At 42.5% G+C, this 18,318-nt stretch overlaps 1 protein-coding gene across 2 annotated transcripts in view; it reads left to right on the top strand.

Moving 5' to 3' along the window:
• The window catches only part of LOC129847208 (SLIT-ROBO Rho GTPase-activating protein 3-like), a 118,194-nt gene that overhangs the window by 37,760 nt on the left and 62,116 nt on the right, over positions 1-18,318 (top strand). For both annotated transcript variants that reach the window (XM_055915031.1, XM_055915040.1), the window contains exon 2: positions 1,364-1,559. In XM_055915031.1, coding sequence (XP_055771006.1) covers positions 1,364-1,559 — 196 coding nt within the window. The remainder of the gene's footprint in view (positions 1-1,363; positions 1,560-18,318) is intronic.

Raw genomic sequence — 18,318 nt, forward strand, 5'->3', positions numbered from 1 at the left:
GGGAAACAGTCTGTTTGAATACAGAAAAGACTGCTACAATACAAACTCATGGACCAACATGAAGCTTCCAACTCTTTCAGACATGATGTGTGGTGCTGATTGACAGCTTTGCCTGAGGGATGTCAGAGAGAGAAACACTTTGTTAACACAGTGAGCTGCTTGGAAATATGTGACAGGACATTTCATGGTTGTTAGGTGTGCAAGGTGAAAACCGTTATTTCCAGCCAACTTGCAGTGATTCGAGGCAAAGAACAAGCCCAGTTTATAAAAGTAGAAACTGTGTGAATGTTGATGAGATTTCGCTGCCCTCCATAACCTATTTCACGGTTGGAAAATAATCCTTGGCGCAACTATCATAACAGAATTATGATAAACCCATAATAAGATAAAGTATTAAATGTCTCTTTTGCACTTTAAAACAAATGTATCTTGAATTTATCCACAGAATGGTTTAGGGTGCTGTTAAACAAATCTACTGACCAAAAATATAAAAGCAACATGTAAAAAAAAAAAAGCTTAATTCTCTTAAATGTTGTGCACAAATTTGTTTACATCCCTGTTGGTGAGCATTTTTCCTTTGCTAAAATAATCCATCCACCTGACAGGTGTGGCATATCAAGAAGCTGATTACTGTATGATCCTTACACCTTGTGCTGGGGACAATAAAAGGCCACTTTTTTAAATGTGCAGTTTTGTCACATGCACAATGCCACAGATGTCAACATTTTTAGGGAGCGTGCAATTGGCATGCTGACTGCAGGAATGTCCACCCGAGCTGTTGCCAGATAATTGATTGTTAATTTATCTATCATAAGCCACCACCAACGTAGTTTCAGAGAATTTGACAGTACTTCCAACCGGCCTCACAACCGCAGACCATGTGTAACCGCAACAGCCCAGGACGTCCACATCCGGCTTTTTCACGTGCGGGATCATCTGATCTGAGACCCACCACCTCGACAGCTGATGAAACTGAGTATTTCTGTCTGTAATAAAGCCCTTTTGTGGGGAAAAACTCATTCAGATTTGCTGGGCCTGGCTCCCCAGTGGGTGGGCCTGGCTCTCAATTGGGTCCCCCTGCCTAGAAATCCACAGATTAGGGCCTAATGAATATATGTCAATTGACTGATGACTCAGTAAAATCGTTGAAATTGTTGCATGTTGAGTTTATATTTTTGTTCATTATACATAAACTCTTTTCAGATAAATGTTTTCAGACTAAGACACTTTTTGGGGAGAACATTTTAACAAAGATGGCAAACATGGCAGGGTTGACTGAATCCAGCCCCATGCCCTGATCTTCTGGAGATGATGACTCTGTTATGACTTATTGACTCGTCCTGTTTTGTGTTTTGATGCATAGAGATCCGTAACCAGCTGGTGGAGCAATTCAAATGCCTGGAGCAGCAGTCCGAGTCTCGTATCCAGCTGCTGCAGGACCTGCAGGACTTCTTCCGCCGCAAGGCTGAGATCCAGCTGGAGTACTCCCGCAGCCTGGAGAAACTGGCCGAGCGCTTCTCCAACAAGATCCGCAGCTCCAGAGAGCACCACCAGTTCAAGTGAGTTTCCCTCCCATGCAGAGATGAGACCACCACACCGTTAAAGACCACCTAGCTTCAAACTGAGCCAAACATTTAAACTGTATGTGAGGAAGCGAGGGATTGTATATGCGTGTGTGTTCATGCAAGTGTGTGTTTGTGTGTCTACTTGCCTTGCCAGAGCATGTCTACTCTGTTTGTGTGTTTGTGTGTCTACTTGCCTTGCCAGAGCATGTCTACTCTGTTTGTGTGTTTGTGTGTCTACTTGCCTTGCCAGAGCATGTCTACTCTGTTTGTGTGTTTGCTTGGGTGTGCAGATGTATTTTTTATATTGTCTTAGAGCGTGTGAACTTGTTGAGTACACATGGAGTTATATCCGTTCTTGCCAAGTTTTTCTCCCCAGATCTCAAACTACTCCACCCTATTTTTCTCACTTTAATCTGTCCAAAAACGACTCCTGCTGCATTTTAGGTTCACTGCATAGCCTTTGGATATAAATGTCCTTCTTATAATATGCAAGCGATAATGATTTTACTCCTTAGAAATCTCAAACCATCCAAAGGCGATAGAAAAGTAATCTCATTCTGGATGAAACCTTAATTTTAATTGGCAAAGCTGATGTTCAGCACTCCAGTGCAGAATCTCCCCATATAAAGCTCTTGTTCCTGTAGCTCTGGGCTGAGGAGGGTCTCAAAGCCAGCCAAGCCTTACCAGTATTATCCTATAGGGTCGAGGCACGGCTGAGGCCATGCATGCTACGAGACTGTGCCTTGTTTTCCATCACATCAATGAATAAATTGATTATTCTCTGCCATTTAGGGCGGCCAGTGATAGATTTACAGCTTGCTAGCTAGCCCCAGCCTTTACATTGGAGCGTTTAAGTACAGTGCAGTCTTATGCTGCAAAACATACTCCTCGTCCTCTGCCTGTACAGTATGTACTGTACTCCCAACTTTTGAATATAATTGTAAGCTACATTTAACACATTCTAAAGGTTAACTATTTGAATATGATAACAGTGATCAAAACAGTAGTTATGAAACTTTAAAATGTCAGTGCAGGCAGTAGAGTAGAGGGTGTGTTTGAGGGCTTTGTGTCATCCACTTAGTTCAGGCCCTGGTGAATTCCATGGGGATTTGACTCAGTAATTGAGGCCAGCTGTTTTAGAGCAGGCAGCTTGCACCAGGGTCCCCAAGGCCATGCTGACAGTAGACAGGGCTGTGGTGCTGCAGATGCTATGGCTTAACCAAGACACTTACTGTATAGTAGAGCTTCTAGTAGACCAGTTCAAACAGTTCTCGAAGAGCAGGCACCAGCCACATAGTTCTTACCAGACTCAGCATCTCATCTTCCTCTGCCACCTCAATGGCTTCGCCAAGACTGCCTGAACCACTGTACTCACACTCATAGGGCTGCAGTGTAAAGCAGCCGTCTAGAAGTCTGTAGCCACAGAGTCTTTGGCTGTGTGTAGTTGTCTGGCGACACACACGACACACACACACACAGAAGATCTGTGTGTTGGCAACAAAGGAAGTGTGACATTTTGATTACACTCACTTCTTTATGAGGGCCACGTTGGCTTCCTTTGGACTCCATTAACCCAAACAAACACAACCATAAAAATGTTCAACCAATTAGCTTAGACAGTGTCCTTGTTAAAGACCCTCGCTTCGTAAATAAACCCTGGGCACAACAACTACTGTATATACAGTACCAGTCAAAAGTTTGGACACACCTACTTATTCCAGGGTTTTTCTTTATTTTTACTATGTTCTACGTTGTAGAATAATAGTGAAAACATTAAAACTATGAAATAACACATATGGAATAATATAGTAACCAAAAAAGTATATTTTAGATTTTAGATTCTTCAAAGTAGCCACCCTTTGCCTTGATGACAGCTTTTCACACGCTTGGCATTCTCTCAACCAGCTTCATGAGGTAGTCTCCTGGAATGCATTTCAATTAACAGGTGTGGCTTGTCAAAAGTTCATTTGTGGAATTTCTTTCCTTCTAAATGCGTTTGAGCCAATCAGTTGTGTTGTGACAAGATAGGGGTGTTATACAGAAGATAGCTCTATTTGGTGAAAGACCAAGTCCATATCATGGCAAGAACAGCTCAAATGAGCAAAGAGAAATGACAGCCCATCATTACTTTAAGACATGAAGGTCAGTCAATCCGGAAAATTGCAGTCACAAAAACCATCAAGTGCTATGATGAAACAGGCTCTCGTGAAGACCACCACAGGAAAGGAAGATGCCGAGTTATCTCTGGTGCAGAGGATAAGTTTATTAGAGTTAACAGCCTCAGAAATTGCAGCCCAAATAAATGCTTCACAGAGACACATCTCAACATCAACTGTTCAGAGGAGACTGCGTAAATCAGGCCGAATTGCTGCAAAGAAACCACTACTAAAGGACACCAACAAGAAGAAGAGACTTGCTTGGGCTAAATAACACGAGCAATGTACATTAGACCGGTGGAAATCTGTCCTTTGGTCTGATGAGTCCAAATTTGAGATTTTTGGTTCCAACTGCTGTGTCTTTGTGAGATGCAGAGTAGGTGAACGGATAATCTCTGCATGTGTGGTTCCTACCATGAAGCATGGTGGAGGAGGTGTGATGGTGCTTTGCTGGTGACACTGTCAGTGATTTATTTAGAATTGAAAGGCACACTTAACCAGCATGGCCAACACAGCATTCCGCAGCGATACGCCATCCCATGTGGTTTGCGCTTAGTGGGACTATCATTTGTTTTTCAACAGGACAAACACCTCTAGGCTGTGTGAGGGCTATTTGACCAAGAAGGAGTGATGGAATGCTGCATCAGATGACCTGGCCTCCACAATCACCTGACCTCAGCCAACAAGTGCTCAGCATATGTGACTCACCACCTGGATTAGGTCTTATGTAGCAAAATGTGAAATGGTGTTTCTTACATTGGATCAAGTAGAGACTCAAAATGGTGTATCATACACTGCATTGAGAAACAATGGGGATGTAATTCTGCTTTGATAGTTGATCAACTTGTAAACTAGGAAGCCAGCCAGCTAATGTTAGCTAGCTAGCGAACAGTACACTTTAGCTTAAGACATATAGCAAGCTAGGTATACAATGAACCTAGCTAGGTAAACAACATTTAAGATCAGCCAGCTAACATTAGCTAGTTAAACAACAATGAACAAAGTGCCAACAATGCCACATTGCTGGGAGCTAACCAACCATGTGCAATGTTAGCTAGCTAACATTAGGCTCTAACTAGAAAAACAAACAGCTCTGGGAAACGAATAATAATGTCAGCTAGGGAGCCAGCCAGCTAACATTAGCTAGCTAGCTAACAGTACACTTTAGCTTGAAATGAAACCACTTTCTGTCAAAATTAGAAATGTGTAATATCTGAAAATGTAGCTAGCTATCTTACCTGTATACATCATCATGCATGATGAATGTGTCTCACTGTCAGGAATGCCATAGTTTGAAGATGTAATCCGGAGACAGGTGTTTTCTCCATCTTTTTAGCTATCATACTCTAATTCCACTGATTTCAAAACGTGATCTTCCAGAAAGTGGAGAGCAACACTTATGCAGTTCCACTAAACAATACATTTAAAAAAAATCTGCGTTCATCAGGATTACCAACACAGACTGAGTCTCTCTCCACTGGCTTCCAGTTGAAGCTCGCATCCGCTACAAGACCATGGTGCTTGCCTACGGAGCTGTGAGGGGAACGGCACCTCCGTACCTTCAGGCTCTGATCAGGCCCTACACCCAAACAAGGGCACTGCGTTCATCCACCTCTGGCCTGCTCGCCTCCCTACCTCTGAGAAAGTACAGTTCCCGCTCAGCCCAGTCAAAACTGTTCGCTGCTCTGGCACCCCAATGGTGGAACAAACTCCCTCACGACGCCAGGTCAGCGGAGTCAATCACCACCTTCCGGAGGCACCTGAAACCCCACCTCTTTAAGGAATACCTAGGATAGGATAAAGTAATCCTTCTAACCCCCCCCCCCCCCCCCCTTAAAAGATTTAGATGCACTATTGTAAAGTGGCTGTTCCACTGGATATCATAAGGTGAATGCACCAATTTGTAAGTCGCTCTGGATAAGAGCGTCTGCTAAATGACTTAAATGTAAATGATGAGCTCAAATAGACAGAAGCCTTCAATATGGCAGACCAATCCAAACTCCTCTCTAGGCATGTCCAGCCCACTCATTATCTCAGCCAATCATGGCTAGTTGGAAGGTTGCTTCTTTTTCTGTGGCTTAACCAACAAGGCTCGTAATTTAACAATTGTATTGTTATTTACAGATGGCATACAAGTTTGTTATTAAGGCACATGAAAGTTCACATGTTCGAGAAGGCATTTCTGCCCCCAAAAATATTTTTTATGTTCAAATGGCTCTCCTGTGAAGTCGTGACTTGTGACATACGTCTAGTTTCCTGAATCGGGTCACATATGGGAACTCCTTCAAGACTGTTGGAAAAGCATTCCAAGTGAAGCTGGTTGAGAGAATGCCATGAGTGTGCAAAGTTGTCATCAAGGCAAAGAGTTACTACTTTGAAAAATCTAAAATATATTTTGATTTGTTTAACACTTTTTTGGTTACTACATGATTCCATATGTGTTATTTCATAGTTTTGATGTCTTCACTATCATTATACAATGTAGAAAATAGTAAAAATAAAAGAAAAAACATTGAATGAGTAGGTGTGTCCAAACGTATGTCACACACAACACATATGTACTATGGATACTCTTGGCTACCTCTCAAATATGCATGCACTCACGTGTCCTCTCTTTCACCATGGTCTCACTGTCTCTTTAGTTTAGATACAAACAAGCCCCAACTCTCAGTTTTTCCCCTGATCTTTTGTCTCTCTGTGGATATTTCTGAGTTTCCGCAGCAGCCCATCTCTCTGTGGAAGGATAGGCCATGAGCAGCATGACTTCTCCGGTGCCTAGCAACTCATGCATGGCTATACACTGCACAGCACTATCGGAAATTAAAACAGCACAATTAGACTCTGTTCAGCCAGGCAGAGGTCCACATTGAGCTGCTAGGTTAATGCCCCGGTCTTATTGGCTTAACCCATACCATACAAATACGGCTTTATGAGCTGAGTTTATGACAGCAGTCACTGATGTGATGCTCAATGCCACTGTAGTTTACAGCTGCACTGCCATGATGCTGTCTGTTTGCTAGGTCTCCTCTTGGCTCATCTACATTAACATATCAGGCAGCTCTAGTGTCTCTCAACTAATTAAGATGAGGGTGAAGTATACCAACACCCGCCTCTGATTGGCCACATGAAGGGAAAAGCTGAGGGCATCAGTATGCAAGCGATACCTGCAGCTCAGCTCAGCCCCTACTGTTCCAGCCTGCCTGGATCTCTGCTTGGGATCTGTCAGTCTGGTCCCAGTCAGCTCACCCAACCCCCACCAAAACACCAATTACCAGAAGTCTATTTTCTATTACATCAAATGTTGGCCTCACTGTCAGAGAGTGAGGGAAGGCTTGCACTGCCCTTAAATGGTCCCTAGCGTTTTCATTTTTTACATATTGCTGGATCTACACAACAGACGTGACGTGGACTTATCTTGACATTAGACCACTTGAAGATCAGACACACTTTGATTGTTGAGTGAACTATCACTTTAAACCATTTCATCTGTGGGGCTTCGGGAACTTCCTATTGCTCCTAGAATGATCTTCAATGTCTATGAGACAGACAAAATAAATTGGTTGAGGAACCGTTTTGGGGTTTATCATTAAATGGGGATTTTAATCACCACCTATTAAACTAAAATGTCTGAATATGGTCTATCAGTCAAAACAGGGATCGCACATTATCAACAGCAAGCAAGCCATTAGAAAGCAGCTCATGTCATATTGAAAGGAAACATAGCCTGTCTGAGAAAGATAAGATAAAGCCTGCATTAATGTCCAATCCTGTGTGTTCATGTGTTTGCCTGCCTGTGTGCAAGTGTTGTGTTGTGTGTGTCCGTGTATATGCCTGCCTTTATGCATGTGTGGGTAGGAGGGGGTCATTAATGATTGTCTCGGTATCGCGCCGAGCCAGATTGTCTCCTCCGCGCTCGTTCTGCTTGACTACAAACACTGGTGGCCTCCTTATTTTTCTTAACCCTAGTTCCATTTGATGTTGCTGCCTGAGATCTCTGTCCAGATCCCTGTCTGGCTTCAAAACACAACACATGTACAAGTTACTGCAAAACATGAGACTGACGTTTCATGGTTTTTCATTATGAATAAAAACAGTACTGTTTTGTATTAAAAACCTGACCAGACCATACTGCAATGCAATATGTAGCTACAGCACATAACTCTGAGTTTTATTGATTACCTTTGACATTTAATCCAATATCGCATTTTATTAATCGGTCCAAATACCGATCCCGTCGTGAACTAACACTCGCACTTGACTTTTTTCCCCCTTACTAGCTCTGACCTTGCTGATAGCTCCTTTATTGAGGAACATGTACAACTATGACTGTGATATGTGGTTGTCCCACCTAACTGTCTTAAGATGAATGCACTGTAAGTCGCTCTGGATAAGAGTATCTGCTAAATGAGTAAAATGTAAATTTGATAAATGGATTTCAGATAATAAGGCTTTCCTGCTGATTGAGTTAAGTTTGAGCCTACATCATCTGAAAGGTTCATAATTGATGCACAGTATTCATGGCCATGTGCCAGTGATTCCTTCACTAATTATTCATAATATTATGAATAAGAGAGAGCATCAACTTCCCAGTGACTCCCAGAAGACTGCTAAGCGTTATGCATGGGGTTGCTTGGTTGGTGTACTTGCCTGTGGGGCAGAGGCAGACCAAGGGCTGCCAATCTGCATTCCACCAAATACTTAGAATTAATATTTATTAGGCTAGACTACAGTACATACTGTACATAATATTCTGTCTATACAGATTGCTTTGCACCATTGCATTTCTAATTTACGGACATTAGTGAGAACCAAGCAGCCTCCGTTCTGTGTGCCCACCTGTCCTAACCAGCTCACTGACTGTACAGCCCCTAATCATCTGTACAGCCCACATCACTGAGTCGTTCCCCGGTGGTCCAGCGTTAGAGTTAAACTATAGTGTTAAAGGTTAAACTATATCCCTGTCAGAAAGAGAGACTGGGTGTGTTAACTGCAAACATCAAACTCCTCTCCAAGGGAAAGTGTGACAGGCTTGTAGTCCCATATCCCTTTGGTTTACAACCTCAGCTGGATGACATCAGTATCTGCAGAACCAGGCAGGGTTCTTGTGTGTGTGCGTATGTGTGTGTGCCTGTAAGTAAGCAGGTCACTGTTAGTCTTCACCCGTTGTTTACAAACACCTGTTTGTAAACAACAGGTGTAAAATAACACCTGTTTGTAAACAACAGGTGTAAAATAACACCTGTTTGTAAACAACAGGTGAAGACTAACACCTGTTTGTAAACAACAGGTGAAGACTAACACCTGTTTGTAAACAACAGGTGAAGACTAACACCTGTTTGTAAACAACAGGTGAAGACTAACACCTGTTTGTAAACAACAGGTGAAGACTAACACCTGTTTGTAAACAACAGGTGTAGACTAACAGTGACATGCTTACTTACGGGTCCTTCCAAACAATGCAGAGAGAAGAATTATAGAAAGATAATGACACGGGGAATAAATACACAATGAGTAATATCTTGGCTATATACACGGGGTACCAGTACCGAGTCGATGTACAGTGGTATGAGGTAATTGAGGTTGACATGTACTGTGGCTTGCGAAAGTTTTCACCCCCTTCACATTTTTCCTACTTTGTTGCCTTACAACCTGGAATTAAAATATATTTTTTGGGGGGGGTTGTATCATTTTGATTTACACAACATGCCTACCACTTGGAAGATGAAAAATATTTTTTTATTGTGAAACAAACAAGAAATAAGACAAAATAAAACTTGAGCGTGCATAACTATTCACCCCCCAAAGCCAATACTTTGTAGAGCCACCTTTTGCAGCAATTACAGCTACAAGTCTCTTGGGGTATGTCTCTATAAGCTTGGCACATCTAGCCACTGGAATTTTTGCCGATTTATCAAGGATGGGTTCCGCTGGTGTACAGCAATCTTTAAGTCATACCACAGATTCTCAAGTGGATTGAGGTCTGGGCTTTGACTAGGCCATTCCAAACCATTTAAATGTTTCCCCTTAAAACCACTCAAGTGTTGCTTTAGCAGTATGCTTAGGGTCATTGTCCTGCTGGAAGGTGAACCTCTGTCCCAGTCTCAAATCTCTGCAAGACTGAAACAGGTTTCCCTCAAGAATGTCCCTGTATTTAGCGCCATCCATCATTCCATCAATTCTGACCAGTTTTCCAGGCCCTGCCGATGGAAAAACATCCCTACAGCATGATGCTGCCACCACCATGCTTCACTGTGGGGATGATGTTCTCGGGAGGATGAGAGGTGTTGGGTTTGCGCCAGACATAGCTTTTTCCTTGATGGCCAAAAAGCTAAATTTTTGCCTCTTGTGACCAGAGTCCTTCTTCCATATGTTTGGGGAATCTCCCACATGCCTTTTGGTGAACACCAAACGTGTTTGATTTTTTTTTTTAGTAATGGCTTTATTTTGGCCACTCTTCCATAAAGCCCAGCTCTGTGCAGTGTACAGCTTAGTGGTCCTATGGACAGATACTCCAATCTCTGCTGTGGAGCTTTGCAGCTCCTTCGGGATTATCTTTGGCCTCTTTGTTGCCTCTCTGATTGATGCCTTGCTTGCCTGGTCCATGAGTTTTGGTGGGCGGCCCTCTCTTGGCAGGTTTGTTGTGGTGCCATATTCTTTCCATTTTTTAATGCTGCTCTGTGGGATGTTCAAGGTTTCGGATACTTTTTTATAACCCAACTCTGATCTGTACTTCTCCACAACTGTTTGGAGAGCTCCTTGGTCTTTATGGTGCCGCGTGCTTGGTGGTGTTGCTTAGTGATGTTGCAGACTCTGGGGCCTTTCAGAACAGGTGTGTATATACAGTTGAAGTCGAACGTTTACATACACTTAGGTTGGAGTCATTAAAACTCATTTTTCAACCACGCCAAAACTATAGTTTGTTAACAAGAAATTTGTGGAAAGTCGGTTAGGACATCTACTTTGTGCTCCAAATCCGCCATAAAAAAACTTACTACGGTTTGCAACTGCTCATGGGGACAAAGATCATACTTTTTGGCCATAATGTCCTCTGGTCTGAAAAACAGAACTGTTTGCCAATAATGACCATCGTTTTGTTTGGAGGAAAAAGGGGGAGGCTTGCAAGCCGAAGAACACCATCCCAACCATGAAGCACGGGGTTGGCAGCATCATGTTGTGGGGGTGCTTTGCTGCAGGAGGGACTGGTGCACTTCACAAAATAGATGGCATCATGAAGCAGGAAAATGATGTGGATATATTGAAGCAACATCAAGACATCAGTCAGGAAGTTAAAGCATGGTCGCAAATGGGTCTTCCAAATGGACAGTAACCCCAAATATACTTCCAAAGTTTTGGTGAAATGGCTTAAGGACAACAAAGTCAAGGTATTGGAGTGGCCATCACAAAGCCCTGACATCAATCCTATAGAAAATTTATGGACAGATCTGAAAAAGCACGTGCGAGCAAGGAGGCCTACAAACCTGACTCAGGCTACCCGAAACGGAAGCTTGTGGAAGGCTACTTCTGGTGGGAAGCTTGTGGAAGGCTACCCGAAACGTTTGACCCAAATTAGACAAATTGCACGAACACACACGCAAACACCCACACTTGAGATGCACGCACACACACACCAGGGTTTCCATTAGGAAAATGTGGAGCCGGACAATGTGACCTGGAAGATTTTAATTTACCAGCCATTTTAGAAATGTAACTGACCCATATGTATTAGGTGCATAACCCATTAGGACGTCCACCCAAATGTACAGTTTAAGTCGGAAGTTTACACACACTTAGGTTGGAGTCATTAAAACTCATTTTTCAACCACTCCACAAATTTATTGTTAACAAACTATAGTTTTGGCAAGTCAGTTAGGACATCTACTTTGTGCATGACACAAGTCATTTTTCCAACAATTGTTTACAGACAGATTATTTCAATTATAATTCACTGTATCACAATTCCAGTAGGTCAGAAGTTTACATACACTAAGTTGACTGTGCCTTTAAACAGCTGGGGGGGGGGGGAAAGTAATGTTAGAAGCTTCTGATAGGCTAATCAACATAATTTGAGTCAATTGGAGGTGTACCTGTGGTTGTATGTCGAGGCCTACCTTCAAACTCATCTGTACAAACAATAGAACGCAAGTATAAACACCATGGGACCACGCAGCCGTCATACCTCTCATGAAGGAGATTGCGTTCTGTCTCGTAGAGATGAATGTACTTTGGTGCGAAAAGTGCAAATCAATCCCAGAACAACAGCAAAGGACCTTGTGAAGATGCTGGAGGAAACTGGTACAAAAGTATCTATATCCACAGTAAAACGAGTGGACCTCAATCCAATAGAATTTTTTTGGGCAGAACTGAAAAAGCGTGTGCAAGCAAGGAGGCCTACACACTTGACTCAGTTACACCAGCTCTGTCAGGAGGAATGGGCCAAAATTCACCCTACTTATTGTGGGAAGGTTGTGGAAGGCTAACCAAAACGTTTGACCCAAATTAGACAATTTAAAGGCAATGCTACCAAACACTAATTGAGTGTATGTAAACTTCTGACCCACTGGGAATGTGATGAAAGAAATAAAAGCTGAAATAAATCATTCTCTCTACAATTATTCTGACATTTCACATTCTTAAAATAAAGTGGTGATCCTAACTGAAATAAGACTTAGAATTTTTACTAGGATTAAATGTCCGGAATTGTGAAAAACTGAGTTTAAATGTATTTGGCTAAGGTGTATGTAAACTTCCGACTTCAACTGTAGATTATGTTAATGCATCAGAGCATGCAACTCATGTAATGAAGCAGACAATAAAACATAATTTTCAAATAATGGCCAAAATAACTTGTGGGAAAACACCATTCTAAACAGCGCAGCTGGCAAAACACCATTCTAAACAGCACACCTGATAGCAGTTCCATATGTGACAGAGATGAAAATCTATTTCAGGAATTTACGTAGAAAGAGGGGGAATCTAAAGATGCAACAAATAGGATGGGTTGCTAATATGACTAGGATTCTAACTTTGGCTTCTGGACAACGAAAGAAAATTGATAATGAAAACAAATGGAACAGGAGATTAATGGCATAGCGTTGTGTACAATAGGGAAGTAAATGCAAATAAATATAATTACTCCTGTCTATACACAAGCTTGTAGGTCTATGCCTATTTGGGAACCCCAGCATTTGGACAGCGTGCATGGCAATGGGCCTAGCTGATTATTTGCAGCTGTCATTGAAAAGCATCTAAAATGTGTGAAGATAGTGTCTTGAGTATAATTTAAAATGTTGAGACAAGAAGGGGAGGGGTATGTGGCAAAGATATAGGCAAGTCTCCGCTGTCAAAGATATCGGCGAGTTATTTGCCCTTAGATTATTTGTTTTAATCAGTTCCCCATTACATATGTCACCTGTAGTAAATGTACCATTAATCCCCATCATTTGGTTACATTAATTTATTACAGTCATTTACCATTCTCAGAGTGGAAACATTGTTTGCAGAGTTCACAACCTGCTACACTTGTGAGAAAAAGTTTTGGTTTATTTCATAGCTTTTTATGAGATTTGTAAAAAAACAAAAAAAACATTGTCTTTTCTTTGGAGTGCTCCACATGAGCAATGAGCATGTGTCTGGTTTATCTGGCAGAAGTCCAAACACATAAAATACACACCCTCATCCACTTACCCTCGCCTTATGCCCTTGGGGGAATCCCCGTTGCCATCTTGGCGGGTGGTCCAAATGATTAGCCAAGCAAGGGAAGTTTGCAACATAAGCACTTCAGCCCTCGTTTTTAGTCGGCTTTGGGAGTGTACAGTTATGTTCACTCCGGGGCTTGAAACTCCCCATAATTCAATTCGCGGCAATTGTACATCCACTAAGAAAAGTCAGCTACTAATGCACATGACGGCACAAACAAGTGCCGTTGGTTGTCTTTTGGAAATTGTAGAAATAAAACATTTTCCTTCTTCAGAACTTCCAGCTAGGCAGCGTAACGTTAGATAGCTAATTCATTTGCTAGCTATCATACAGTAGGCGTATATTGATAATTATATATTTAATATAAGAAGACATCCACTCATAATTGACTGTAGCGCATATAAAGCAATCAAGCTACCGGTGGCTGAAAACACAATCATCGCGGGGTGAACGAGTGACGCATTTCTGGCCAAGGGTTGTCCATTTAAAAATCATTCCTTCCTCCCTCCCTCGCCTCTTGCCTTGCAAGTGTATACTCGTCAGACGTCATGATACGTCATCAGAAGTGTCCACTTAATTTGAGGGCTGAGGGGATAGGGTGTGTCTTTTAAGTGTTTGGACTGCAACCACTGTCCTAATAATGTTGAGGGAGAGCGTGCGCCTGAGCACGCATAGACATACTTGGCCTGCTGCACGGAAATGTGGGAAAGTGTTCGTTTTTTTTTTTTACATCGACTGCTAATGAATGATAATTTATTAATACTATAGTTCCTCACTATTGGAAAAAGTTATTGGAAAAATCATTCCAACAATCTCCCCCTTGATAATCACCAATCCTCGATGTGAAAGAGCAATGGAAGTTATAGGCCTATAGCTGCATTGGCCTATAGACTATGAGTTCCATGTGCGAATTTCTTTAGTTCCCATATTACAAAGGCTGTTGATCTTGAGGTGACTTTTAACTTTTAGAATTTTATCATTTTAATTCAGAATGTTATGATTAACCACGTAACAATGCTTTTCCCGAAACTAAAACTTTATTATTGAAATGGAACTGTTCCATGAAAATGCGCATAGTAAAAAAAGATACAATGATAAAAGATTAAAAGATACAAAAGACATATCTTTTGTATACGCATATCTAAAATGCTTTTTTATTGTAATTTCTGCTCGGCATCAGACTAATTTCCACTCAAATGAGAATTCACGCAAGGACATTTTATCAGCAGACAACGCTCTGACTGATGTGTAGCTACTTTTCATTGTAGCCATCCTACTTTTCTACGGTAAAATGCAAGAGTAACTTTAAGAAAAACATTAAGAAATGTATCTGGCTACATTCTTTCTACAATAAACAGAAATATGATGTCCATGCATAGTTTTGGCAAAAATACCTTGTTTTTTAATTGATTGCTCATTTAGCCTACTTGTGTGGCTGACAGCAAAATAGCGTTGCACATCTGTTGTTAACTGATGAAAATGAAGCTATTTGCTGCCAAATGTGTTACACGAATGTATTTTCTGTTAAGGAAAACTATAGTCGCACGTCCCTGATCACTCAATTGAATAAAACCCACACTGTTGACCCCTGTCAATACACAGCTGGACTCACCTGCTCCTGCTTTATCCAGTTGTGCTATTTACATACAAACACGTGACTGAACTACGGTAAGTTTCATAATGTAAAATAATGTTATAGGTGGAATGAAGAACGCAATCTTCTAACATATTGCACAAGTTATCTGCAGGTATTTACTTAAAAAGTAGTTACAAATATTAAAATGTGTAGTAAAACCTCAAAGAAATAGTTTTGACAATATTGATGGTATTGAAAAACCAAATACCCTAGTATACGGAATATATGGTATACCGCCTGAGCCTACTGAGGTCTGACTTAGGATCATACTGTCTGTCTGATAAGGAGGCACTGTTATAGTAATGCTAGTTGTGACCTGTGGGTCTACAACCCACTGCTCCATTACTATAAACCAGGGCTGCATTTATTACTCTGTGAAAATAATCAGCTCCCTTCCTCTCTCTCCCAGAGCAGAGATGTGTCCTGCTGCAGCCACACAAGCCTAATTGCTTGCCTTTTTGCTCCAAGTTCCTGTGAAATGAGGAAGGCAGCTGGGGAGAAGAGAGCCTGTGTCCTTTTGTCTCTTCCCCCAGGAAAAGGGTTTAACCCACAGCCCAGAGAAACAGTGACGGGCCTGGCCAGATTCTCAGATGTCTCTTTTCGGAGGCTCTGCTTATAGTTATGGTCTCGTGGTGTGGGTGGGTGGGTTTTTGCAGCGTTGGCAGTTTCAGTGCTGCATTGAATGTCACAATAAATAGGCTGCTTTGTCACAGAGCATTGGAGCTCCCTCCCTCCCCATCTCTCTCCGTCTGTCTGTCTGTCTCCATCTGTCTGTCTGTCTGTCTCTCCCCGTCTGTCTGTCTGTCTCCGTCTGTCTCCGTCTGTCTGTCTGTCTGTCTGTCTCCGTCTGTCTCCGTCTGTCTCCGTCCGTCCGTCTGTCTGTCTGTCTGTCTGTCTGTCTGTCTGTCGCCCTGAGCTCCTGTCACGGTAAACAACTGACTTTATTTTAATATTCAGGGAAAATAAGTGATTTTACGAGCAGATTAATATTTTATCAGGGATTATAGTTTGGCGATGCCTGCTCAGCGTTTTTGCCAAACCATTGGGAAGAGGAGTACAGTACTATTGACAGAGAGCCTTGTGAATGGACTCTTGTTGCTTGGATGACTAGGGTGTGTGTGTGTGTGTGTGTGTGTGTGTGTGTGTGTGTGTGTGTGTGTGTGTGTGTGTGTGTGTGTGTGTGTGTGTGTGTGTGTGTGTGTGTGTGTGTGTGTGTGTGTGAGAGAGAGAGCCTGGTTGTGTTTAAGGAGGGGATTAAGCATCTCTGGCCACTCTAAGGGATTAGGAGAGGATAGAGGTGCCTGGTCTCTAGGCCTCTCATCCACAAACACCAATTACACAGCGAGGAGCTACGACTCTAACAGCCAGATAGTTCACTCAACCGGAAATGTTACGGAATGAGGGCTGTGCTGAGACAGGAAATAGGCCATCCCAGAAGGCAAGGAAAACATGATTCATCACATTGAGTTTCTATTGTAGTTAGAAAGTCACCCTCGGGTCTATTGTTTCCTCTATCGAGTCTCTCTGAGACAATTAATCACTTTGCCATAGCAACAGAAAGTTCAGTTTAATCATTCTATTATCACTGGTGACCTCTTGATTATTGAACTGATCCCAATTTGGTTTAATTGGGAGATTTTCTCATCTCATTCAAATTACTTTCCCATTCCTTTTGATTCCAAACCTGTGATCAGCTGGAGAATGCTCAATCAGACCTGTCTCAGCAAATGCAGAAGTCTGAAAGCCTGCTTTCATAGTATAATATTAGACACATCCATTTTCTGTCGAACTTCTTCGTCGCACCGAGCATCCTTCCTCAAACGGTGAGTTGACCTGCTATAGCATCTTGCCAGAGTCTGAGAGTATGTATATATGGTTGTGGTAGAACCATATGGCTGTACAGTATATTAGCTGTGTCCATTGTGGTGTCTTGCTGTGGGGGTAAGTGGGGGAATAATGGTAGCAGCACTCTAGAGCAGACAGATACCAGCTTCTTAGAGGTGATTAGCATTGCGGAAGCTCTCTGTAGAGGGGAGCCTTTGATGTTAGTGCTCACCATTTTTCTTTGCAGTAAGTACATGTGCAGTTTTCACCACGGCTCAGTGAAACCCTCTGCTGCTATCAGTGTGTGTGGGGGGGGGGGGGGCATTGTGTTTGTGTGTGACTGTGTATGAGTGCACGTGTGTGTGTGTGTGAACATACACTGGAGGGGGATGTAGTGAAAGCTGATTACGCTTCAGTCAGAGCCCATGCCTCTCAGGGTCATTATGGTAACCAGCGTTAAGGATTTAAGCAATCAATGCTGTGTCAAACTGGAGCGCTGCGAGGAGAAACTAATGGCGTCTGTTCTAGGCTAGCGCCATCACTGTAGAGCAGGGGAGTCAAACTCATTCCATGGAAGGCCTAGTGTCTGCAGATTTTTGTTTTTTCCTTTCAATTAAGACCTAGACAACCAGGTGAGGGGAGTTCTTTACTAATTAGTGACCTTAATTCATCAGTCAAGTACAAGGGAAGAGCAAAAACCCGCAGACACTCGTCCCTCCGTGGAATGAGATTGACATGTGCCGTAGAGGGAGGGAAAGAGAGCGGGAGAGGCAGGGAGGGAGGGAGAGATGGCAGAAAGGGAACAGAGATATATAAGGAGGGAATTAAATAAAAGAGAGAGAGAGATGGAGAGAGGCAGAGAAAGAGAAAGGGGGAATAAGTGAGGGAGAGAGAGAAACAGAGAAAGAGAAAGGGGGAATAAGTGAGGGAGAGAGAGAAGCAGAGAAAGAGAAAGGGGGAATAAGTGAGGGAGAGAGAGAAGCAGAGAAAGAGAAAGGGGGAATAAGTGAGGGAGAGAGAGAAGCAGAGAACGAGAAAGGGGGAATAAGTGAGGGAGAGAGAGAGGCAGAGAAAGAGAAAGGGGGAATAAGTGAGGGAGAGAGAGAAGCAGAGAAAGAGACAGGGGGAATAAGTGAGGGAGAGAGAGGCAGAGAAAGAGAAAGGGGGAATAAGTGAGGGAGTGAGAGAAGCAGAGAAAGAGAAAGGGGGAATAAGTGAGGGAGAGAGAGAAGCAGAGAAAGAGAAAGGGGGAATAAGTGAGGGAGAGAGAGAAGCAGGGAAAGAGAAAGGGGGAATAAGTGAGGGAGAGAGAGAAGCAGAGAAAGAGAAAGGGGGAATAAGTGAGGGAGAGAGAGAAGCAGAGAAAGAGAATGTCACGATCGTGTGGAGGATTGACGGACCAAAACGCAGCACTTGGAAAATAAGCCATCTTCTTTTATTT

The sequence above is a fragment of the Salvelinus fontinalis genome, chromosome 3, assembly GCF_029448725.1.
Source record: "Salvelinus fontinalis isolate EN_2023a chromosome 3, ASM2944872v1, whole genome shotgun sequence".
Taxonomy (NCBI): domain Eukaryota; kingdom Metazoa; phylum Chordata; class Actinopteri; order Salmoniformes; family Salmonidae; genus Salvelinus; species Salvelinus fontinalis.